The sequence below is a fragment of the Diceros bicornis genome, chromosome 12 (genome assembly GCF_020826845.1).
Source record: "Diceros bicornis minor isolate mBicDic1 chromosome 12, mDicBic1.mat.cur, whole genome shotgun sequence".
Lineage (NCBI taxonomy): Eukaryota > Metazoa > Chordata > Mammalia > Perissodactyla > Rhinocerotidae > Diceros > Diceros bicornis.
The window spans coordinates 41,025,756-41,050,996 of record NC_080751.1 but is presented as its reverse complement, the minus strand read 5'-3'; the positions used below and the strand labels follow the sequence as shown (position 1 = coordinate 41,050,996).

The window sequence follows — 25,241 nt, the reverse complement described above, 5'->3', positions numbered from 1 at the left end:
CATTAATTCTGCCAGCAAAATTTTAATTAAAAAAATCTAAACATGTATTTTATGATGAAAATCAATACAAAACCTATAGTATTGTCTTGTAACTTTTGAACACAGTATTTGACTATATATCCTTGGGCTGAAGACAGTAAGAACAGAAACATATAGCTGTTTTCCAAAGTGATATGAGTTAGGAATTCTGAACTACTGTTTTTTACAAGTGAACTTATTTGCTCTTAAAATAGTGCCTAGCACATATTCTAAGTGTGAACAACTCGAACTGCAGTTACTTCTACTACTATTTATTTGCTAATATGGAAAATTAGGCAAGATTGACCATATCCCACTTAACGCCACCATGAAAATCATGCTGCAGTTAATGGCAATTCAAAGGATAGTTAAGGTAGAAACTGCTAAAAAACAATCCTCATTTACAGACTATTTTTTAACCAACACAAATACGTGCAGAAGATAGACAATAAATTCTACCAGAAGTTGTAGCTGTACATTAAATATCAGACAACCACATTTAATACCAAATTTTGAACAAAGACACATTTAATGAATAAATCAATGGAAAATGTTTCTAGTCAAAAAATTACTTCTAAATATAAATATCCCAACCATATATTATAATTGATTATATAGTTTCAAGGCAATATAAGTAATACTAAACAAAGAATTGAATGTAATTTAGATTTTAAAATACTTAAATTAGGAATTCCAATCATTGTGTATTCTGATTTTATTAAACTACAAATATTCCTTACAATTTAGCATAAGGATAACTGTACTTCCTGTATAAAAACAGTTAACTTCTTAAAAAGATAGCAATTTAAAACTGTATTAAAATCTATACATTCATATAAGGACACACACAAACACATACACACGTACATAGTTTAAAATTTTAATTATTAAATCTGTATGGCCAAATGTCAATGCAAAAATATTAACAATTGTCCTTTGGAAAAGCTGAAAACCTTATGAAGAATTTAGGACTAAGTCAAGGATAGTTTCAATGATAAATTTCATGCTCCAAGGAAGGCAGTTTTAAAACTACCAACTTCAAGATTCTCAATTCATTAACTTACAATAATACATCATAAATGTGTGAAGCTATTATAACTTTTGCTCTTAATAGCTTTTTATACATGACCTTATGATTTCCAATATTAGGATTACTTACCTTGCTCCAAAGATTTATATTCATAGACCTGCAGAGGGCAGCAAAGGATTAAAAATAAACCAAGAGGTCTAAAAAACATTTTTTTTAAGTTAAAATGCACTAGCAATGATGACATGCAATGCATACAAATCAAAGTCTTAAAATAAATATGTAAATAAATGTTTCCAAAATAAAACGGAATTTTCAGGACAAGGTAATTTAGAAAGGTTGACTCTCACTTACTCTGAACCCTCAAAACAGATTAGTTTGGGCAAGAATCATTAAGAACCATCCCTAAATCTACAGGTCGAAATTTGATGGAGCAGGATATTTGCATAGTCTCAAAGTGTCTGCCCACAGATTGCTTATTACTTGTAATGGTAAAGATAGTAACCATACACTGGAGAAATTGAACAGTATCTTCACTGGGTGATCAAAATTAACATCACTAATGAGATACTGATGGACAATGTGTATTCTCAGATTTAACTCCATGAGATGGACAGAATATCACTTCTGCAGTATTCCAGCCAGGGACGTATAACCTGAATCTAATCATGGGAAACCATCATGAGCAACAGTCTATAAAATAAATGGCCTGTATTCTCTAAAAATGTTAATGTCATAAAAGACAAAGGCTGAAGAACTGTTCCAGATTAGAGAAAATTAACAAGAAAAGACAACTAACATCCATCCCTGAACTGGATTCTGTACAGAAGGAGGAAAATATGAAAAAAGAAAATAATTGATAAAACTCGAATATGAACTATATTAAACAAGAATATTCCATCAATGTTAAATTTCCTGAATTTGTTAACTATGCTGTGAAATATGTAAAAGAATATCCTTGTTCTGTGGAATTACATACTGACATATTTAAAGGTCAAGCGTCATGATATATGCAACCTAAGTCCAAACAGTTCCAAAAAAATAAATTTTATATATCTATATATGTGTATGTGTATGTGTGTATATACAGATTGACAGACAGATGGGAGGGAATGAATAATGATAATGTGGCAAAATGCTAAAAGTTAGTAAACGAGGCATACAAGAGTTCCCTGTACCATTCCTGTAATTTTCTCTAAGTTGAAATTATTTCAAAGAAAGCAAAAAGAATGGCTCACCCAAATTTTGCCTATTTAAATGAAAAACCCTATACAATGAACTTACAATGAACACTGGTCTTACACTATTTTTAAGCTTTGTAAACAATGTCTATAAGCTTTGTATATTTAATTCAAACATATAATCTACTTTAAGACTATGTGTTTTACTGGTAATTTTACAGTGTAAGTATATTATAATTATGTCTATATATTATATTAATAATTGTATAATGGTTAATTATAATATAATAATTATATAATAATTAATTATAGTATAATTACATTGTAAAATGCCCACAAAATTTATAGGCCTTTTTAAACCTATACCCACATGGGCCGGCCCCGTGGCTTAGTGGTTAAGTGCGCGCGCTCCGCTGCTGGCGGCCCAGGTTCAGATCCCGGGCGCGCACCTACACACCGCTTCTCCGGCCATGCTGAGGCAGCGTCCCACGAACAGCAACTAGAAGGACGTGCACCTATGACATACAACTATCTACTGCGGCTTTGGGGGGAAAAAATAAATAAAAAATAAAATCTTTAAACCTATACCCACAAAAATTCACAGGCTTTTTTAAACTTGAGGTTGGCAGTTTTGGGTGGACTGAGTTTTGGCATAGTGAGTTAAGAGGGTACTTATTTTTATTTTCAAAACATATTCAGAGTGAACTACTGACACAACTTGGATGGATTTCAGGGGCATTATGCTGAGTAAAAAAACGCCAATCTCAAAATATGATATATTTTATAAGTCCATTTATATAACCTTTGCAAAATAACAAAATTATAGATATTGAGAACAAATTAGTGGTTGCTATGGGTTAGGGATGGGGGGGAGTGGTATGAATATAAAGAAGTAGGGTGGAGATGGATATTTGTGGTGATGGTATAGTTCTGTATCTTCATTGTGGTGATGGTTTATCTGAATCTATACAAATGATAAAAAGTCAAAACTATACACACACATTGTACCAATGTAAAATTTCTGGTTTTGATAATGTACTATGGTTAAGATGTAACCATTGGGGGAAAATGGGTGGAGAGTACACAGGCCCTCTGTATCTTATCTTTGCAACTTCCTGTGATGCTATAATTATTTCAAAATGAAAAATAAAAACATGTTCCATGTCCATCTAGAATCCTCTTCCTTATGATAAAATCATCCTTTTCACTGAAGCACATTAAGAAAAAGTTTTAAAAAAGAAGATGGAATCTTACCTATAGGGGAAAAAATGTTTATGAAACCCTGTCTTTAGTATAGCATTTAATCTGATTTGGGAAAATTTTTTGAGAAATCAGTTAACAGAAGAAATGATAAACTGACCAAAAAATTGCATCTCTAGGCTGTAGCAGAAAACAATCTCTCCACTATTACAAGAGAGTTTTCATCTTACCCGTCCACTGATTACAGGGCAGCCTCCTCTGACTACCTGACATTTCCATATGCAAAAAAAAAAAAAAAGATTTTTTTTTTTTTGCCCAATAATAAGTGAAAGAAGAGTGAGAACCCAATATACGAAGATAAAATGCTACACAGAGAAGGGTAAGATACACTAAAATTAATCTACATTGATAAAAAAGTAGGCATCATTTTTGGTTAGGGTAGAATCAGCTTTAATTCCAAGTAATCTTAATTTGTAGATGCCTACCACAGCTAAGGAAGTCAGCGGGGCGGGGGGGGGGGGGGGTCGAGAATCAGAGTTTGCAAAGAAGTGAGAGGCCAATGCACAATATTAAGTGGCAAGACTTGCAGTGCTTTGTCACCTTTTCTGTATCATGCACCCCTCTGGGAATTTGATGCATTCCTCTTCTTAATTACTGTCAATTTTGTCAGGTGTGATATTACAAGTGGTTATATTGTTTTATTTAAAATGAGTTCTGAGATGTATACTCAAGTATTTATAGATAGAAACACAAAAGCTCTGTAATTTAAACTAAGTCCAGGTAAAAAAAAAAAAGGGGGGGGGGGCATGGTGGTAGCAGGGCAGGAGTAGATGAAACAAGATTACCAACATCTTAACTGTTGAAGCTGGGTGATCCGGACTTGGGAGTTCTACTTTTGTGAATGTTTGAAAACTCCATAATAAAAAATAAACACATACTATCTCTGGCCTAAATTCTGCATCTCTATTCCAACTCTCAACATTAAGCTGGGCTTCCTTTTTAAGAAAACCTAGTTTACTCATAATTTTCATCAAAATATCAACTTAATGTAGAATAAAAAATTATTGCCAAGAAATTAAATTGCCTTCAAACCTGGCATGAAGTACCTAGAGAAGGCATGGAGATACACTTTCAAAACTGTACATATATCCAAAACAACTGAAAATGACTAGAAGTACTACCTGGAATATGAAGCTTCAAGACGGATGGCACAAGTTCCAAAAAAAAAAAATAATAATACACACAGAATCTTTTAAAACTAAGCTTTTGTAAAAGAATAGTTAACACTTCTTCACTGCATGTTCACTCCCTAATCCATGGCAATCTGGCGTCAGGCCCCAAACTTTCAGTGAAAGTACTCTTGCTAAAATTACCACTAATCTCAACTCAAAATTCAACACTTTTAGGTCCTCTTTGACTAAGTTTTGAGATTTGTCTTGTTGTTGATCGTTATCTGCCAGTCTCCCAGTGATGCTACTCAATCACTTTCAGAAATTCTCCTTCCCCATCTGCTGCTTAAAAGCCATCCTCTATACTAGGTTCCCAGTGATTATATTTTTTATTTTTAAGACAATTCTGCATGAAGATATTTAAATTCCTTGTTTCTCAGAAGAGGAAGCAGATTTAGAAAGGCTAAGTCAAGGGCCGGCCCCGTAGCTTAGCGGTTAAGTGCCCGGCGTTCCGATACTGGCTGCCCAGGTTCAGATCCCGGGCGCACACCAACACACTGCTTCTCCGGCCATGCTGAGGCCACGTCCCACATACAGCAACTAGAAGGATGTGCAACTATGACATACGACTATCTACTGGGGCTTTGGGGACAAAAAAGGAGGAGGATTGGCAATAGATGTTAGCTCAGAGCCGGTCTTCCTCAGCAAAAAGAGGATGATTAGCATGGATGTTAGCTCAGGGCTGATCTTCCTCACAAAAAAAAAAAAAGGCTAAGTCAAGTATCTTCACCTGAAGTTCCACAGGCACCTCAAACGGCACCTCAAAGGATCCCACAAATTGTTGACCATTTCTTCATATTGTCTTGTTCCCCCATCTACCCTTACCTGCACCCTCTTCTCCCCCACTCAAATATCCACCTTCAGTCTTATCTTCATTATGTAAATCTTTCATTATGTAATCTTTCAGTGGCCCAAAGCCATGACTCAAGGTCAAAACCTTATAACTTAGAATGAGATCATTTATGAAGAGCCCCGGGCTACCATTTTGGCTTTATTTGTTGCCATTATTTCTGGTTTCTTGGGCTACCATTATATCAATCTACCTTCAGGTCCCAAATGCACTGTTCTCTCAGCCTCAATGCCCTGCCTGGAACACCATTCCTTTCCCCTGGACAAATTCTTACTTATCCTTCAAAGCTCAGCCCAGCACCTTCTCTGCACATCTTGCCCTGACCCATCCCTCCCTTAACCTGGGCAGAAAGAGACAGTCCCTTCTCCTCTATACATCCATAATTACCAAGATTGGTTTGCAGATGCTTTCTTACCTTCTGGTTTCCAGCTATAAAAAATTCGGGGGCAAGAAGTTTCCTATTCATCCTTGAATTACCGACTACCTCACAGTCCCAGCCTTTGCACACACTAATAAGACCTAATATTATCTGAGCACTCACAAATTGTAGTTTATCAAATACTTCCCCTTCCCCTGTAAAAACGTCACGAGCGGAGCCTCACTGGCTGACTGAAAACAAGATCTTAATATCTGGCATTTGACTTGGCGGCATTTCGATAAAGCTAGCGTTAGAAACTTGATTTTTTTTCAACACATGAAAAGCAGCACCACTTCAACGGTACAGACTCCCACTTGCCAAGTTCAGACTGTTGTCACTGGGTCAGAAAATCCCTCCTTATAACTTTTCCTGTGGACTACAAAGACGTAAATGCCTCCAGGCCAATTCTGAAACACTTCTCTTTTTGATATGTTATATTCTTAGCCAAGTTTTAAACTGGCTTTAGTGACATTTCGTCTCTTAGAAGTGACTCAATATTTCTGGGGGTGGTGTTTTCAGTAACATATAAAATGTATACTGCCCTCTTTTCATTTGAACTTTGTTCAGCTGGTGCTATTGTTAGGAGGAAAGCAAGTCTTATTCATACTACATCTTCTTGTCCTGGATCTTTTTTATTGCAGCATAATTGACATACAATATTATATTAGTTTCAAGTGTACAACATAGTGATTTTATATTTGTACACATTATGAAATGATCACCACGCTAAGTCTAGTTATCATCTGTCACCATACAACATTATTACAATATTATTGACTATAGTCCCTATGCTGTAGATTACATCTTCGTGACTTATTTCTTTTATAACTGAAAGTTTTTATTCTTGCCCTGGACTTGACATAAGAATTTACTAACTTTATTAGTCAGATCTAAATGCCTTTTAAAATACTCTTAAAAGTAGTCTTAGTTTTTTAAAAAGTTTAAAAGTAAAAATTCCCTAATAATCTTGAATAATCTCACCCTAACTAAGCAGTATTGAATTTAAATAGTTTTCTACAGGCGATTTTGCCTATATATGTTAACGGACAATTTGATAAATCGGAAAACTTTCAGAACGAATTACACTTGATTAGTAATCAATGACCATTTCTTGAGAATATCATCTTACAGAAATACCAGCTTGCCACTTCAACACTACTCTCAAAAGGCATAAAGAAAACAGTGCTTGTTTTTCAAAAATATTGTGGAATAGCAAAAAAAATTAATCTGGGCCAAAACAGATTACAGAACACATGCTAGGAACTATGCCTCATAGACCCTGGACTTACCTCTACAGCAGGCAGGTTATACTAAATAGGGTAGATAACTATTCCAAAAATTGCATTCCAATACTGAAAAGCATATTCAACTTTCCCTTAGGATCAGCTAAAGTGACTATAATCTCATTTAATGTTCTGTAACTTCTTACGTATCTGATAACTATGAGTAATTATTTTCGGTAAAGAGTAACTTTAAGCAAATCTCCTAGATGTTAATCCTTATAGGAGTTACAGGTAGGTTTAACTTGAACTCTAGTGGGAATGCCAATCAGCACTCAGTTTTTTCCTCCTCAGCCAATTCTAAAGTTGCTAGAATACAACAGGGTCCTAAGAAGCATGTGATAGGTGACTATTTCAAGTCATACTGAATATACTAACAAAGGGATTTTAAAATATATATACTACTTGATTCAGCACTGAATGAAAAAATAGAAGGTTACGTTAATGCCAAGATAATGGATTGTAACAACAGCTGATTGTAACGTTGGTTACGTTTTGAATTTTTAGTAGTTTCGGGGGTGGGAGGGAAAGAAAGAAAGCACCTCTAGTCACAAATGCTTCACATTATGCACATATTCTTACAGATAATGCCAAATTACTACAACCTGAAACTTTTCTTTATCTACAGTAAGAAAAATTCATCAACATAATATAGTTTTAGAGCCTACAGATTTAAAATACTTTCCTGGAAGGAACTAGTTAAAACTTATTCTCACAGGGCAGAGTATCAGAGAGGGGAGACCTTGACAAAGAGAGCTCTGGAGATCCACAGAGTCGTCCTCAGTCTTTAGCCGAGTACTGATAAGGACACGGGAGTGAGGATCAACTTCATAGTCCAAGTGCTTTGTTTAAGAAGTCTATAACAAATGACATTCAAACTACCTAAAAAATTTAACGTTAGTGAAGTTAAAGAAGGAAATACCCACAACCTAGAGGTTTATACGAAAAACTTTTTCAAGTCTTTTTTCAAGGACAACTATATGAAAATGTTATTATATTTCACTTCATAATGCATTATAGGTTCTTTCTTTAAAATCTGGCTCTACCAGCATTTTTTATCCACTTGATTATGTATTCTGTATTTTTCAAACTTTATTTTTAAAGGCACAGACATTGGTTTGTTTGTTTTTTTAAACTTCACAAAAAACTATAATTGAAAAGAATGGAACTACCCTGGCTAAAGAAAAGGCAGCAACACAGAATCCCACCTACTTATTCTGCCTCTTCTTGACTGCAACAGCAGTTGTGGAGACGTTCACAGAAAACCCTAGTGCTCCCACCAATGAAGAGACTAAAAATTACTGAGATTAGTATCAGAAGTCATTAACTTTATAAATGCAGAAAGAATGACAAAATTAGAAACTCATCCTTTTGCAAACACGACTGTTAGCAATTGATTCAACAAGGACTACCAATGGCTGCTAAAACCACTGAGTGAAAAAAAGATGCTGGGAAATAGGATAGAGAGGCTGTCTCCAAGTATCACCCCACAGACTTCTTACTAATTACAAAGAGGGTGAGGTTACCTTGCAAGGGAGAGACATAGGGCTACCACCCTAACCAAGTGATAAAACTTAGCTGATTGGCACCAATTTTGGACACCTGACAGTGTATCTCTTGATGCAGTAAGAAATGTCTATCACCTATGAAGTATTCTTGCTAAAAATGTTCCATCTGAGTCTGATCATGAGAAAAAAATCAAATACAAAACGTGGGAGGGACGTTCTACAGAGAAAATAGCCTGGACTCCTCAAAAAAAGTCAGTGTCATAAAAGAGCAAAAAAAGGGGGGAATTGTTCTGGATTAAGAAACTAAAGACATAGCAATCAAATGCAATGCATGAACTTAATTGAATTCTCAATCAAAAAGTAAAACAGCTATAAAAGAAATTTTTAGAACTAGGACAATCTGAACATGGACCATGCATATTAGATGATATTATAGTATTGTTAATTTTTTAGGAGCGATATTGGTATTACAATTATATAGATGATGACCTTATTCTTAAGAGATTTAAGCTGAAGGACCCAGTATCATGATGTCTACAACTTCAAGTGGTTCAGCAAAAAAGAAGAGAAATTGTGTTTATGTACATGCATGTGTGTGTATACATATACGAGAAAAAGTGTATGAGAAAGAAAGCAAGTAAATATGGCAACACATCAACAAATCGTGAATCTACATAAAGAGTATATGGGTGTTTCCTTTACTATTCTTTCAACTTTTATGTTTGAATATTTTCAAAACAACAAACTTGGGAGGGAAAGGTCATTAATATCCCCTGAGCACACAGAGGAGGAGAGCAGTATTATACTGAATAAAAGTCACCTTGTAATTAAATACTCAAAAAGTATAAATCAAACATATGTGCAAATTTATCTATAACCCCAACTTGCCAATTTCGAATAGTGCTTTCTTCTTTGAAACAAGACCTATACCAAATTTATGTGTATTTCTTGGAAAAGGTGATATAAAAGACTACCTAAACACAATTCAACTACTTAGCAGGAAAAATAAAAGGTTATTTCAGGTAACAAGTGCACTGTCTCTTTCCTCATATAGTAGGTCGAAAAGGAAGGAGAAATCAGTCCATATTCAGGCAAAGAACATTATATAAGGGGATCATCTTACCTTCTAAAGCCTAGAATTAGGCTGCCTCTCAAAGAGTTAAATGAGAAAGGCAATGTATTTGATTCCACTGCAAAAGAAAATAGCCACCATTAAATTCCAGACCAAAACCAAAAACACTTAAATTATCAACTTATTGGGAAACACATTTATACCAATATGCTTTAATTTTCATTTTGGAAATTTCATTTTTAAAATGGAAATGTTTTCATACAAAAGTAATTAGATAATGCAGTTATATATATTTGCAATAGAAGCTACCCTTTTAAAACATTTTACTTCATTTTCATGAACATATACAATTAATGAATTTTATAAATATTCTTTTGTAAAAATGGCAATAACTAATCTACCAGCATACTCCAAGTCAGCCAGTTACACATAACGAGGCTGTATGTTATCGGATATGTGGCACTACAAAGGGAGAGACTGTAACTACCCTACAGGACTTCTGTCCTTTAAAGACTATAGATGGGGGCTGGCCCGGTGGTGTAGTGGTTAAGTTCGCGTGCTCTGCTTCAGCAGCCCAGGGTTTGCGGGTTTGGATCCCGGGCGCAGACCTATACACCGCTCACCAAGCCATGCTGTGGCAGCATCCCACATACAAAATAGACGAAGACTGGCACAGATGTTAGCTCAGGGACACTCTTCCTCAAGCAAAAAGAGGAAGATTGGCAACAGATGTTAGCTCAGGGCCAATCTCCCTCACCAAAAAATAAATAAATAAAGACTGTAGATGAAGGGAAAAGTTTTTTTTCTGTAAGTGGTAGTAGGTTCTGTTGAATCATTCACATTTTCTCATTCCATTTTCCACTGTGATTAATGACCTGCATTCATGCAAGTGACAACCTAAAGTCATAATAAAATAGGTCTTTACCTGTTATGTAGTTGATTTATATTGATCTTTCACTTTTCTGAGCATTTGTTTGCTCTACTACTCATTCTGGCATTTAACAGTCTACAACCTTGTATGTTTCAATGCTGACATTGTGAGCCTGATTTGCCTTAGTGCAAGAATCAGGCCTTAACACACAAGGCCTGATACTTCACATAACCCTTGCTGTAACTAGCAAGGGAAAGAATCAAAGTAGGCGTTTTTCCTGAATTCATTTTTCCCTGTCATTGTATTAAAATGGTCCCATAAGTAATTGATTTAATCTTTTCAGTATATATGTCATGTGGATACTGAATGATACAAGATGGATGGAATTACAGAGGAATTCTTAGTGGAGGCAAATTCTGAAGACAAAATTAATAAATACATTTTAGGTGAAGATTAAGATACCTGGCTAACTTAAAAAAAGAAAACTCATGGGAAAAGTCACAGTAGATTTTAAGACTATTTGCTCATCTTCCCTAAATATGAATAAAAATTTAACACACACACAGGAGAATTATTTTAGATCAACTGTTGTATTCCTTGAACAGGGAGCATAAGTTTCTGAGTGGTTTTATACAGCATTTGAAAATCTAAAAATCTTTTTAAAAATGACCTGCATTTAGTCACCCAAGGAATTTGAAAGCAGACACGACTACAGTCGTGTCACTTAACGACGGGGATGTTCTGAGAAACTCATCATTAGGTGATTTTGTCGTTGTGTGAACGTCATAAAGTGTCCTTACACAAACCTAGATGCAACAGCCTACTTCACACACCTAGGCTATACGGTACTAATCTTATGGCACCACGGTCATATATGTGGTCCATCATTGAAACATCATTATACAGTGCATGACAGCACATGCCTTTCAGTAACCTTTAATTTTGCTTGATCAAATCAATTTTCCATGCCTACAAACACAAGTGGGAACATGTTTCCTACTACTCCACAAACTCGATTAAGATAAGCCATTTACTCTTCCCTACTACCTGCCATTCCTTATGATGTAGTAACCAAAAGTGCATACCTACGAGCTGCCTACATCAAATACCAGCAATTATAGAACTAACTGCTCTTCAAAGACCTGTAAATCAAAGTGTGTGTGTGGGGGGGGGGGGAGGCACTGACAGGAGAGAGCTGAAATACTCTTCTGTCTTAAAGTTCCTGGAATTTTTCTTTTTCAAATTTAATAAACAACCTCTCTTGAAAATTTACTTTTATACTATTCAAATTACTATTTTACAGAATATTGTCAAGTTTTTATTCATTAAAAAGGTGACTAGAAATATCAGCACACTGAAGGCTGCTGATAAAAAGCATCTAGTTTCCTTAGCAACAAACAAGTCTGAAAAATCAAGAGGTTGACAATGAAGTGGAATGGATGGTATGATAAAGGGAAAAGGCAGCTCTCATGTATGCACCTTCTGTGCCCAGATTCCTCTGCTAATGCTTCTACGTTTTCATCTTGTCAGTGTGGAAAATCTATATATTATACAGAGTGAAAGGCAAAATCAATACACTCAGATAGCAGCCAGCATTAACACTCAACATTCGACTCAAACAACTACACCTCTAACAGTCATCACTTTTCATACTGGACACTTTGCCTTTCCCTTACATTACAATGAACTATTTTAAATAACATATACACAGGCAATATGTACCAATCATCTGGTTTTTACAAGGCTTCCACCCATACAATTTGAATATACATTAATCAGAGCTTAACTTTTAACATTTAGGGGGCTAGAAACTGATGTTCGTGTTTTGTTTTTAAATATCTTTTTCACAAGATCTGAACAACTGTCAAGTATAATGTCATGGATACATTAAAAAATGAAGACTTCAAGAAATATCTTAAAGACACTGATGAAAAGAATAAGGTTAAAGTGAGAAGATCTTGGTTCTGGCTCAATCACTAACTTTGGGCAAATCATTTAACCTCTCTATGCCTTTCTTCATCTATCAATGGAGGTAATTTTATTAACATGCGATTAACACTGTAAAGCACCCTAGCATTTTTAAGTGTTCAGTAAAAACATTTGCTGTGTTTTTGTAAATGAGGACTGGAAGATGGCTTCATGTAACTTATGGTTATGATAGGTATTAGTTTAGAAAACACTTTCAGAAACACTCTCATTTGATTTTCACAACAACTCCCATAAGGTAGATAGATAGGTAATACTATCTCCATTTCATGAAATTGAAGTAAAGAAAGGTAAAGACTTGTTCCAGGTCCCATAATCAGCAGCTTAATTAATTGTAAATAGGATACAAGTCTTCTGGGTCCCCAGTCCAATCTAACATCGAAGTCCTTTTAACTTCAAAATTACTTCCAAATTATCTATATAAGTTCAACTTATAAACTGTCTTAACAGTCTGACTTAAATAAAACATATAAAAACTTTCTTGCTTTCAAGGGAGTTACCTGGAACTACCCTGAGGTAGGCACTGAGGGCATGAACTACCCTGTGTGCCCTCAATAGTAACTGAAATCAACACCTGCCAAGTTTACTGCTAATGTTGCATACTTACAAAATGATAAAACATAGTCTAAGTTTCCATTTACTGCTTCACTTCTCAATTCAGCTTGAGAAAATATATTACTTTCAGGTAGACATCCATTTTCCTAGGGATAAAGCATATTTCAATGATAATATGCCTGAGCTAAAAATATTTTGATATGCCATTCAAATTTCCTATTTTCCCATTTATTTATATCACTATATTCTCTGATAAGCCTTCATTTTAAAAAAATCATTTTCCAGAACAATACATAAACTGAATAATTGAATTTTAGCAAAAGCTATGAGATGGAGTTCCAACGTTTCAAATTAAATGCTTACCTTCAAATTCAGATAATCTGTTACCCTTACAATGCCTTCCTTCTATTACTATTCCTTCCTTACTATTGAAGACACTAGAACAATTCTCTTATTCACAACAAAATAAAAATTCAATGCATTAGGGGGCTGGCCCCATGGCTTAGCGGTTAAGCGCGTGTGCTCCGCTACTGGCGGCCTGGTTTCGGCTCCCAGGCGCGCACTGATGCACCCCTTGTCAGGCCATGCTGAGGCGGTGTCCCATATACAACAACTAGCAGGATGTACAACTACGACATACAACTATCTACTGGGGCTTTGGGGAGAAAAAGGGCGAGAAAAAAAGGAGGAGGATTGACAATAGATGTTAGCTCAGGGCCGGTCTTCCTCAGCAAAAAGAGGAGGATTGGCATGGATGTTAGTTCAAGGCTGATCTTCCTCATCACAAAAAAAAAAAAAAAAAAAAAAAATTTAACACATCGATCTAAAATGGTATTTTGGGGTATATAGTGAGGTAAAGATCAAATTTAACTTTAACTTCAAATGGTTAATCATTTGTCCCAATATCATTTAATAATTTAAGTATATGAGCCAAAATTTAGCTCAAATATATTTATTGAATCACTGTATTACGGGACAATATTAAAAACCAACTAATCAATAATAAGCAACGAATAAAAATAAATTATGGTATATCCAGAAAACAAAACAGCATGCAAGCATAAAAAATAATTTGTGGAATTACATACTGTAATAGAAAGGTGCCAAGTGAAAAAAGCAGGTTTTGGGGAAATAAAAATATGTGGGAAAATTACTTTTTTAACAGTAAAATATGTGTAGCGTAGGCTCAAAATACTCTGCTAAATATGCAGTGAAGACAGGTAAGACACTAAAGACGAACTCTATCTTTAAGAGGATTGTAATTACGTAACTATTTCAAAGAAAGAAAAAATACTCCATTAATATCAGAAAAAATCAAGGCATTATGTGAATAACCACCTAGGAAACAGATCTTTTGAACAAAATATTTCTTATTCAAGTATTTGGCGCTCTGCCACGTTGTTCCTAATTGCATAGCACTTTGTTTTGAAAATGGAAAGTGCAACCGTTGCTGATCCAATGCACTGTCCAAGTTGATTTCTTCATATGCTCCTTCATAAATGCCTTGCCTATTCTTGTGTGGACAGGAGGTATTTGGCAGGAAAATAATGCTTTGGAGTCAAACAAAAGATTATTAAAAAAAAACACAACAGAACAGTAAATACACAATGAGTGTATTATGAAAATTCACATAGAAGTGAAGAGTAATATTCAAAACATGAAAACTGCAGTTGCATTGTAGAGTGGGATTAAGGAGTGAATATTGTTTCATTTAAACTTTTTCTATACTGACATATTGTCTTTTGAACACACAAGAAAAATGTTACTTGAACCTTTTTACATTTTTTAAGTTTACCCACTACAGATGTTAACACTAACCAATATTTTTACAAAGCTTTAGAAAAGTGTATATAGACAGACCATTTTTAGTCCTCAATGACTTTTTTTGGTTACCATGAAACGTTAGGGAGGAAAGATACTCTCTTCAATTAGGAAATTAAGACAACACTTGTACTCACCTGCAAAACAGCACGAACTGATTTAACACTATTAAAAGCTGGAAACACGTAATTTACATATGTCTCCTGATCAGGATTTACTCCCATTTCATGCATTTCTTTCAGGATTTCAATTATACCTGTAAGATCAAATTTAGAAGCACAGAGATGAAGAACTTGAAATAAATTAACAAAAGATCAGAAAATTCAGATCATTTACTTTCTGAATTATAATGTAGGAAAAGTACTGAGAATTTTGTTTGTCTAAAGGAGAAAGCAGAAAAGCAACAGAGTCAGGAAATACAACGATAAATGAAAAAAATAAATTGCTCTTTTCTTCATCTCTCTCAATTCAGTAGCGAGTACTAAGGAAATATCCTAGAAAGTATAACTATAAGAAAACTTAAGATAATTAAGCAATATGCCTAACATTTCTGGTACCCCAACTGAACACAGATCATAAAACATCATTGCTATTACAGAGCAGTGATGGATCTACACAGTGAAACTCGACAAGAATAAATACTGTAGAGAGAAGGCATTAGAGGAGTAGGGTGAGAGGGGATCTGCCAAAGACAGAAGTGTTTTTAGGTTAAGCACTAATGTAAAAAATTTCCTAATTGTTACTAACTTCTGATTTCATATTTCATAACATAAGAATAAAAAATGAACCCAGAACAATCGATTCTAATAAATTACTGTCTCATTACATTTAGAACTATAAAAATCTAGTAAGTTGTTTGTTCCTTCCCTTCTCCCACTCATAAAAATCTTTTAACTTCTTAAAAGGACATTTCATGTTTTCCAAAGCTATAGCTAGCTTCAAACAGATTTGTTTATATCAGATCAATTAATTCTACAACTGTCAAACTACTCAGGTGTTACCTAATTTGACAAAGTTTAATAAAAAAGGACTTTCTTGTTTTCCTCTTTAAAACTTACTTCTTTAGCTTCATTACTTTCACATTATTAAAACTTCCCCGAAATAGTCCGTTTTTGCCCTATAATATCATCTACAGAAAAATTACATTTCTATAAATCTGTTATGTAATGCACTCTAGTACAAAAACTTGATTGTAAATTCCCACTGAGTACACAAATATATAGGCAAGTCTGACTACATTATGAATATCTGCACATTTGTTTTAGATAAAACTCAGATTATGGATCAAAATGTTTTAAATTTAAACAGTTCATTATATTTCAAATTACCTAATATCTTCAAAATCTTAGATGTTTAAATGTATTTTTCAAGATGTAAAAATTATAGAGAAAAAATTCCAAAAGACAAAGCATGTGCTTACTTAATATAAATTTCGGAGAACATGCATGTAGAGTTAGTCCATACAACACACACAAGCATAACAATACTTGTAAGCAAAATTTAGAACTATTCCTCTAACAATTCACTGGGAATTAGTACTAATAACCTTTATAATTACCATAAAAAATGGCAAATCACACTGTGCTCTTCTTCATATGCAAAGATTACTAAGCACTTGAAAGTAAGACATAGCCAGTTGCTTTTCAATTACTAGTAATAAACTTGTGCTAATCTAATGTCCTTTCTGACCAATAATGATTGTTTACATGACCACGGTTTAAAGTAAATACCTAAGTTTCTGATAAGACACTCCAGTGAAATGACAAAACCAAAACAGGCTTTGGAGTTCAAAGAGACCTAGCTCTCAACCCTGGCACATAACAGCAGTGTAAATCTAGGCAAGTTACTTCAACTTTCTGAGCCATAATTTCTTAGTTTACATACTAGGAATGGCAATATGCCAGAAACTGTGCCTTCTAAACTGTGCCTTGAACGCATAACGCTTGGCTTAATCCTTCTAACAACCATACACGGATTAAGCAAGGAAATATGTGTCAAGGCACTCGATGAATGGGACAATTTTCTGCATACAAGAAGAGTCATGGTGAAAGAATCCAGGCCTATTGAATGGATGGAAGAAAAGTACCAAGAATTATTACCCACATGTATAGAAGAAATTCTTGTGGTCTAGACCTAGAGGAAGATTGAGGACAACAGGAAACACAGAACATACTGAACAAAAAGAATCCCAGTATCACAACTTAGTTTAGATCAGTTTATCAAGCTCTTTATTAACAGGGCCTTCAGCTCACTCTATCAAGGGAGTGTACTTCTGTATGTAAATAAAGCTGGAAGTGCCTTTATGTGCCTTTATTTTTTTTTGGTGAGGAAGATCAGCCCTGAGCTAACATCCAGGCCAATCCTCCTCCTTTTTTTCCCTTTTTCTCCCCAAAGCCCCAGTAGATAGTTGTATGTCATAGTTCCACATCCTTCTAGTTGCTGTATGTGGGACGCGGCCTCAGCATGGCTGGACAAGCGGAGCGTCGGTGCACGCCCAGGATCCAAACCCGGGCCATCAGTAGCAGAGCACGTGCACTTAACCGCTAAGCCACGGGGCCGGCCCCTGGAAATGCCTTTAGAAGTCAAATAATCTTTATATTAACAGAACTGTTAAAGTAAATGATTTCTTCAAGATCAAAAGGATATCTTGAATAAAAAACCACAGTCTCCTAATTGCTGGCAGGTGCTTGTAACACCACAAAATTGCAAAAACCTACACTTTTTCCTGGAATCAGAAGGACTTGGGATTCAGTCCTTATTCTGCCACCAAAAAGTGTTTGATTTTTAGCGGTGCCATGTCTGTAATATAGCAATGACGACAACAAATTTCCCTACTTACCTCTCAGGGTGATCATTAAAATTAAAGGAAATAATATGTGTGAAACCCTAAAAATATTAAATAAATGTTAATAGTAACAAGAATGATTTAATTTTTTTAGCTGTCTTAAAACTCATTTTTTTAAATTTCCTTAGATGATACATAGAGTAAAGGTAGCATAATGAGGTAACTATATGTTTGATTTTCTAATGTTTGAAAATAGGCCAACAAATTGATTACAGATAAAAGATTCTTATTCCTGCACAAAACACTTCACCCCACCATCTATGCCTCCAATACATTTTATTCTCTTATTTTTTCATTCTTCCAATAATGTTTATCAGAGGGGGAGTGCATTCTGCTCATTTAGATGATCTGTGTTGCCAGCAATTTTAACTTACATATCTTTCTAACTGAAACTAAAGCAGGTTTAAGAAAACCAGGGTTCATACCCTCTGCTAGGAAAAGTTCAGTCACTCCCTCAAGAATTCTGAGGGAGCATACAAAGATACTCACTTCAATAACTTTAGTCAGATGGGAAGACAGAAACACTTATCAATAAGGAGAAAAAAGGTGACTAATCTGACATGTCTACCCACACCCTCCTAAAAAATACAATTCATATTTTCCTTTAAAATAAAAAAAGATTAACCATATATTAACTTAGATAAACATGGATCCCAAACCTCTGTGAACTTAGAAAATCGAAACTAAGACTAAATAAACAATGAAAATCTAAACTAAGACTAAATAAACAATCTAATAAAGATATTTCAGGGCCAGCCCCGTGGCGCAGTGGTTGGGTTTGCGAGCTCTGCTTTGGCGGCCTGGGGTTTGCATATTCGGATCCCGGATGCAGACCTATGCACCACTCATCAAGCCATGCTGTCGCGGTGTCCCACATATAAAAAAAAAAAAAAAAAAAAAGAGGAAGATTGGCAACAGATGTTAGCTCAGGGCCAATCCTCCTCACAAAAAAATTAAAAAAAAAAAATTTCAGATGTAGTCACAAGAAAATTTATGAATCTACAGGAAAGTCTCCATTCAAAAAGTTTTATAAGAATTAAAACAGTTCTGGGGCCGGCCCCGTGGCGTAGTGGTTAAGTGCGTGCGCTCTGCTGCTGGTGGCCCGCTTTCGGATCCCAGGTGTGCACTGACACACTGCTTGTCAGGCCATGCTGTGGTGGCGTCCCACATAAAGTGGAGGAAGATGGGCACAGATGTTAGCCCAGGGCCAGTCTTCCTCAGCAAAAAGAGGAAGATTGGCGTGGATGTTAGCTCAGGGCTGATCTTCCTCACAAAAAAGAAAAAAAAAAAAAGAATTAAAACAGTTCAAACTTTTGGGAAAGATATATGGTTTACCTGAACAACTTTCACCAACTATGACTGTTTACTCCACATGATTTTAGACTCTACCCAGAGCACTCACTTTATTAGGAGGCAATTTCTTACTTCTTGAAAAGTACCCTCTATCCAACTACTTCACTCAACTAGCATTTAGGCCTTCATATCGGCCCTTCCTTATATATTTTACCCCTTCCATATTCTTATTTTTATGTTTTCTAAGTATACCAAGGGATGTAGATCCTCAATCATTCTGGGTTATTTCCTCTCATTCAGGCCAACTTGCTAAAAGTCTAAGTGGTAACTTTTCCATTTGTGCCACAGAGAAAAACACTAGTAAGATGAGCCATGAGGAAGTCATTATAAGAATCTTTCCTAGGGGTTGGTGATACTAAATTCGCAGCCAGAAAAATTCTAGAATTCAATAAAAATGTGATCATGCTATTGTTGAAAACTCTTTGTTCGGTTTGACACCTTTCTTTCTTTGATTTCCTGAAGGGTTTTATATATTCCTTATGAAACACTCTTCTACATCCTCCATTGCTGCAGCCATTATTTTCTTCTGTTATTCCCACCAGTTTATATATGACTTTCCCCAGACAAAGAACAAGTTCATTGCACTAAGAATGTTACTTTCTTACCTTACACTAAAGAAACTACATAGAATACATATAGCCATTTCCCTGTTGCTTGAAAGAAAATCATAGAATATATACTTTATTATATTTCAGGACCCCCTGGCAAAGAAGAAACTAGTTTTTAAAAACTGTAAAACTACTAACAATATCTGGTATTCTCAAGTTACCTTTCTCAGCTTTTGTGTTTTTCCAGTTAAAACCTTCATTGATTAAAAAACTGGGCACCACTTTTTCAAGTGTCCTTAATGCAAAAATTGGTACCTAATTTTTAAACAGCCAAGAATTTTTATAAAACAAATACAGCATAAGACTTACAAATGTCTAATATGGAGGTGTTATGGTACTAAAAAAAGTCTTTAAAACAGGAGGACAGAAATCCCCAGTTCTAGTCCCGGCACTACCAACAGCTAGATGTGGATCCTAAGGTCAGGAACTGAAGCCCTCTGCGGCTCTCAACGCCTTCCTTAATATAACAGGGGCTGTCAACAGGCACCTTTGAAATCTAAATTCTAAGATTCTAAGAAAAAATGGATTCAAGATAGAGCCCACTTTTCTACCAGCTTGAGCTACAACTCTAGAAAGAAATTACCTGAATTCTTTTATGTTTATTAAATAGTAAAAATGTGGGCGTCAATTCAAGTCTAGATATAGTGATAGGGTTGAGGAAAGCCAATTTACCTGATGAACAAACATCTCAACAGGGGTACCAAGAGCATTTTCATAGCTATGTAAAAGTGGACAATACTAACATGCCCAAAGATTTTCATGGAATAATGTAAACTTTCTGTGGGTCAGAAATACTGGCTTAAAGGTTACTTCTTGGAGCTTTCAGAACTGGAGGATATGCAAAGAGTTAATCAACAAGCATATTGTTTTCACAAAGATTTTTCTAAAAAGGATTTAGAGACTTTTATAGCCAGAAACAATTAGGGAATACTTGTTTCATGAATTCCTTTAAACCAGAAGACGGTTATCTACTTAAAATAAAATTGCAATATGAAAGTCTGCTAAAAGCACTTTTTTTGTTGTTTGTGCATTTGTTTGTCACCCAATGTCATACTAACAACTCTGCATCTCATTCTAAAGCACATTATACTTCAAGATAAAGTGAAAAAGACTATTTTTTGTTTCCCCAAGGGGGAAGTACTTCTGTTAAAAGCACCTTTTTATGAGACTACTCTTTCTGAATTACCAATAATGCAAACCAAAGAATTAGATACTGTACTCTAAAATTTAATATTTGTTCAATTCTTATTCATATCCTATAGACATCCCATGTGTACAAGGGAAAAGTAAGCTAAATGCTTAAACGTACTTAAGAACCTGAAAGATTGTACATTTCTGTCCTTCAATCAGTAGGCTGACAGGTCATGAGCATTCATTTTGCAATAAAAGTTTTCCTGTCTTTCCTATTAGTATAACTCAGCTCAGTTAAGAAGAAACAGACTGGTCCACTAAGAAAATGGCCTGATTATTTATAACTTTATCTTTAATAAGGCTAGACAAATTAATTTCAACACTACATGTAAAATCAAGAACTAATGAGTTTTTTGAAAAACTTAAAAATAATGAACTGTTTCAAACTACACTCACGTTTGAATATCAAGATCAGAGACGAATTAAGAAATGAAATTAATGAAATTAAGATGAAAGAAATCCATTACATTTTTTTAAATGCTTACCTAATACTTGACTATTATGTAAATTCTATTTTCTCAGAAAATCTAATATTCAGGAATAAGTATGTATTCCCAAAGAACTCAATTAAATGTGTATAGAAATTGTTACACTGAATCTCAGAACCACTACAAATCTAAAAGGCAAAACCTAACCTTGAACATTTTTCTCCTTCTGATGTCCAACTAGCAACGGCCAGAAATAATGAGTTCTGACAGGAAAACCTTCTTCCTTCAGAGCTTTCATTAGGGCTTTTGCCAAATCTGAAAAAGATACGATAAAATATTACAAAGCTACCTCAGCAAAACTTACTTATGTCAGTTTTAACTATGGGAATATAGTACCGGGCTTATTGGCCAGTAAAGCACACTGGAGTGTGAACTGCAAAGGAGATGTGTGCATCTGAGCTTCCTTCAACTTCTTACAGTAGTCTTTCAGCTTCTCTACAGGCTAGAAAAAAAACGCACCACATGAGCTGGATCTGCAAATATCCTACCATTTGACCTTCTGCAAATATTCTACCCCATTTAAGATGAAAAATTTGAACCTCTCATCCTCTTTCTATCTAATAATCTTGCAACACAAAAACAAAGTTTTCATAATGTTTATAATTGGACTAATTTCCTAATATGTTCTTATATTTTAAAGAGTCTTATTTCACTGCTTATTACACTGTCTACAAAGTAAAAATGTACAGAATACCGTATTCATAGTCACACAGTGTCGTAAAAAGAAACTGCCAAAGTCATTCAGACCATCTTCCCTTGATAGAGGACATGATAATAAAATCTGCAATGCCGTATCTTCCAATTTTTCAGTGACTAAAAGCAAAATGAGATTCATTGCATCTGGGAAGAAAACAAAGACATCTTTTGTTACTGAACTGAACAATATTTACAGTGCAAGCAACATGAAAGACAAACTTATGAACTGTAAACACAAGGATATATCTGCCTAAATAGTAATGAAACACTTCCAAATCAAAACATTCCCATGTATTCACTAACTCAAGCTTTTTTTAGCTTAATAAGCTGACTTTAAAAGAGTTCTATGTTCATATTGTTAGAGAATGCCCTTTCCATCATGTAAGAATAGTAATTCAGATTTTTAGAAAAATCATGAAAATAAATTTTTTAAAACTACCTGGAATATATCTTCTTTCATATGTAATTTTTTCCAAAATTTCTGAGACATATTGAGGATACCCAGCTTTACTGAAGCTAAAGATAATTTGCAATAAATCACGGTCCATAAGGTAAAGATCGGATTTCTCCACCTTCTCCAGAGTCTACAGACAGTTCCAGAAATTAGAAGAACAAGTTAGAAAGCAGCATTTTTTAATTAAAGCCAAATAAATTAAAATACCAAGACTAAAAAAAATTAGGGAAATATACCATTTAAAGTTTTAGGACTTTTTTATAAAACAGAAAATATTCTATTTCAACAATAACTGTTACATTAACACCAAGGTACCAAACTATAGTAAGAATTTTCCTTCAGTACTACTGTCTATAAGAGATATCTTTAAAAACAGATGTAAACTACACTTTTCTGCTTCACGCAAAACATAACACAAGTTCATACAAACGATTTTAAAGTATGTTTATTTATGTAAGTCATACCTGCTTAACATGGTCAATGTCACCCTTCTCAGCATATGCATTCAATAATGCTAGGTATGTGTCTGGACCAGGCTCAATTCCAGCCTCTTTCATCACTGGGAGAATATTTTCTGCATTCTCCATATCTCTATAAGTTAATTCAAAGAAAATAAAACAGACTACTATAGTACTGCCAAATTTAATATTATTGTTCAATCCAAAAGTACTACCCAGGCTTATTAAAATTAAAAATTCTTAAGTACCATTTAGAACCATAACATTAGAAAAAGATAAATACATATTAAAGTGGTTACAGGTTTCTCAAGTAATAAAGATCATAAACATCTTAAATTTTAACAGGTAACTTTTCCAAAAGAGAAACCAAATTGTATACTAATTACATAGACATTGAATAATGTGCCCTCTTTCACCAGGATGTTACGACTCAAATTTACCATTTTATGGAAGAATAATATTTAGTAAATTACTCTTCAAAAATAAATATATTTTCCAGCGCACTAGCACAGCAGTTAATAAACTTTACATAGTCAGTAACTTTAGATCAGGCCCAATTTTTAAAATTGAAAATTTTCAAATAAAAGTTTTATGAAACAAATTTAAGAATAAGTTCTCTAAAAATTTGCATGTTCTACCTCACACACTCAAGATTCTTTCTGAGGAGGTAAATAAAAATGGTTTACTAATTTTCTATAATAATTTTCTATAATTAAACCTCACTAAGAACAAAACTTTAGGTTGAACATTACCCAGCTCTTGCGTGCCCTGTAACAAGGGCACTGAATACTGCCTCTGTGACTGGAAGATCCTTAGTTTTCATAAATCCAAGAATCTTGCTGCAATAAAAGAGAAATGAAAAAACTCCTTGGAAATATACTTCAAAAATGTTTTACTACATGTACACACAAAATCTCACTTCCTCAAATTATATCAACAGTCTTGAAGTACGCTTGTTAAAAACAGTAGGTAACTATTAAAAATCTCACTGTTTCATCTACACTGGTAATTAACCTTTAAAAAGCATGAAGTTTAATAAGATTCATTTAGTCAAAAATGAAATAGTACATTTCAACTCATCCCTTACTTCCTAAACCTTCCATCCAAAAGTAATAATAAATTTTACACAGCAGAGAAATGTCATAACTGATTTTATATGAATCAGCGAGATAAAGGGAATATTACCAGTTTTACAAATGAACAGTTTAAATGGCTAATAACATTTCCTTTAGGAAATATTAATAATAAAAAAAGTAAAGCCAGCTTTATACATCAACAATTTTAAACCTCTGCTCCAGTCAATCAAATTTTTAATTAAAAAAGCAATTTTCACCCATCTTTCCCCTCTTACATAATTTTATATTTTACCTAAGTCATATTACCAGATTTGCTAGATTAAAACACTTCTGAAGTAATTTTCCTTACTAAGAAGAAACTTCTTAGGTTTACAAGACTTACAAATTTGTTTGCTTAAACACACATTTATAGAGCTCCATACCTGGCACCTTCAATATCTCCTACATTACAATAAGCCGCAATCAACCTCTGGTATGTCACCTGTCAATGAAACGAGGCAGTTAATATTTTTTTAATAATACTTTTTCTGCGTAAAAAAAAAAAAGTGATGTGACCAATAAACATGTACAATAGCAACTACCTACTCGATTTGGTTGAATGTTTGCTTCCTCCATTTTTGCCAGGAAGGCAGTTGGTGAAAATTTATATTCATTTTGAAGATAGACTTTAAGTAAAGCATTATAGTGACTTACATCATACACAGTACCTACAAATGAAATTTAAATCAAATTTTTAGAAAAGCACTTAAAATCATATCCATTACCACAACTAAAATATCTGCAGTTAAATTTAATAAAACACACAAAAATGGTAAAATGATCACTTCAGCATTTCACCCCATACTTAGACCCATCTCTATAAAGTCTTGTCAGAATAGAGCAAGGTAAAGCATATAAGACAGTAATTACTGAGTTAGTGTACAGTTATAAGTAACTGCCTATTCAGATATTAATAGGTCTCTTACTTATGAAGCACAGTATTCCCTTTCTGTTAGAAAATGCTGACAATACGCTTGTATTTGAAGTTAATGAAAGATTTTTCGATATAAAGCAGTC

The 25,241-nt window shown here is 34.3% G+C and overlaps 1 protein-coding gene across 1 annotated transcript in view; it reads right to left on the bottom strand.

Annotated features, from left to right (window-relative positions):
• The window catches only part of LRPPRC (leucine rich pentatricopeptide repeat containing), a 103,737-nt gene that overhangs the window by 57,859 nt on the left and 20,637 nt on the right, over positions 1–25,241 (bottom strand). The window contains exons 4-15 of the mRNA XM_058551329.1: positions 24,771–24,892; positions 24,608–24,666; positions 23,862–23,948; positions 23,116–23,242; positions 22,637–22,781; positions 22,196–22,341; positions 21,838–21,943; positions 21,649–21,756; positions 15,154–15,272; positions 13,248–13,341; positions 9,835–9,901; positions 1,178–1,205 (exon numbers count right to left, since the gene is read on the bottom strand). Coding sequence (XP_058407312.1) covers positions 1,178–1,205; positions 9,835–9,901; positions 13,248–13,341; positions 15,154–15,272; positions 21,649–21,756; positions 21,838–21,943; positions 22,196–22,341; positions 22,637–22,781; positions 23,116–23,242; positions 23,862–23,948; positions 24,608–24,666; positions 24,771–24,892 — 1,208 coding nt within the window. The remainder of the gene's footprint in view (positions 1–1,177; positions 1,206–9,834; positions 9,902–13,247; positions 13,342–15,153; positions 15,273–21,648; positions 21,757–21,837; positions 21,944–22,195; positions 22,342–22,636; positions 22,782–23,115; positions 23,243–23,861; positions 23,949–24,607; positions 24,667–24,770; positions 24,893–25,241) is intronic.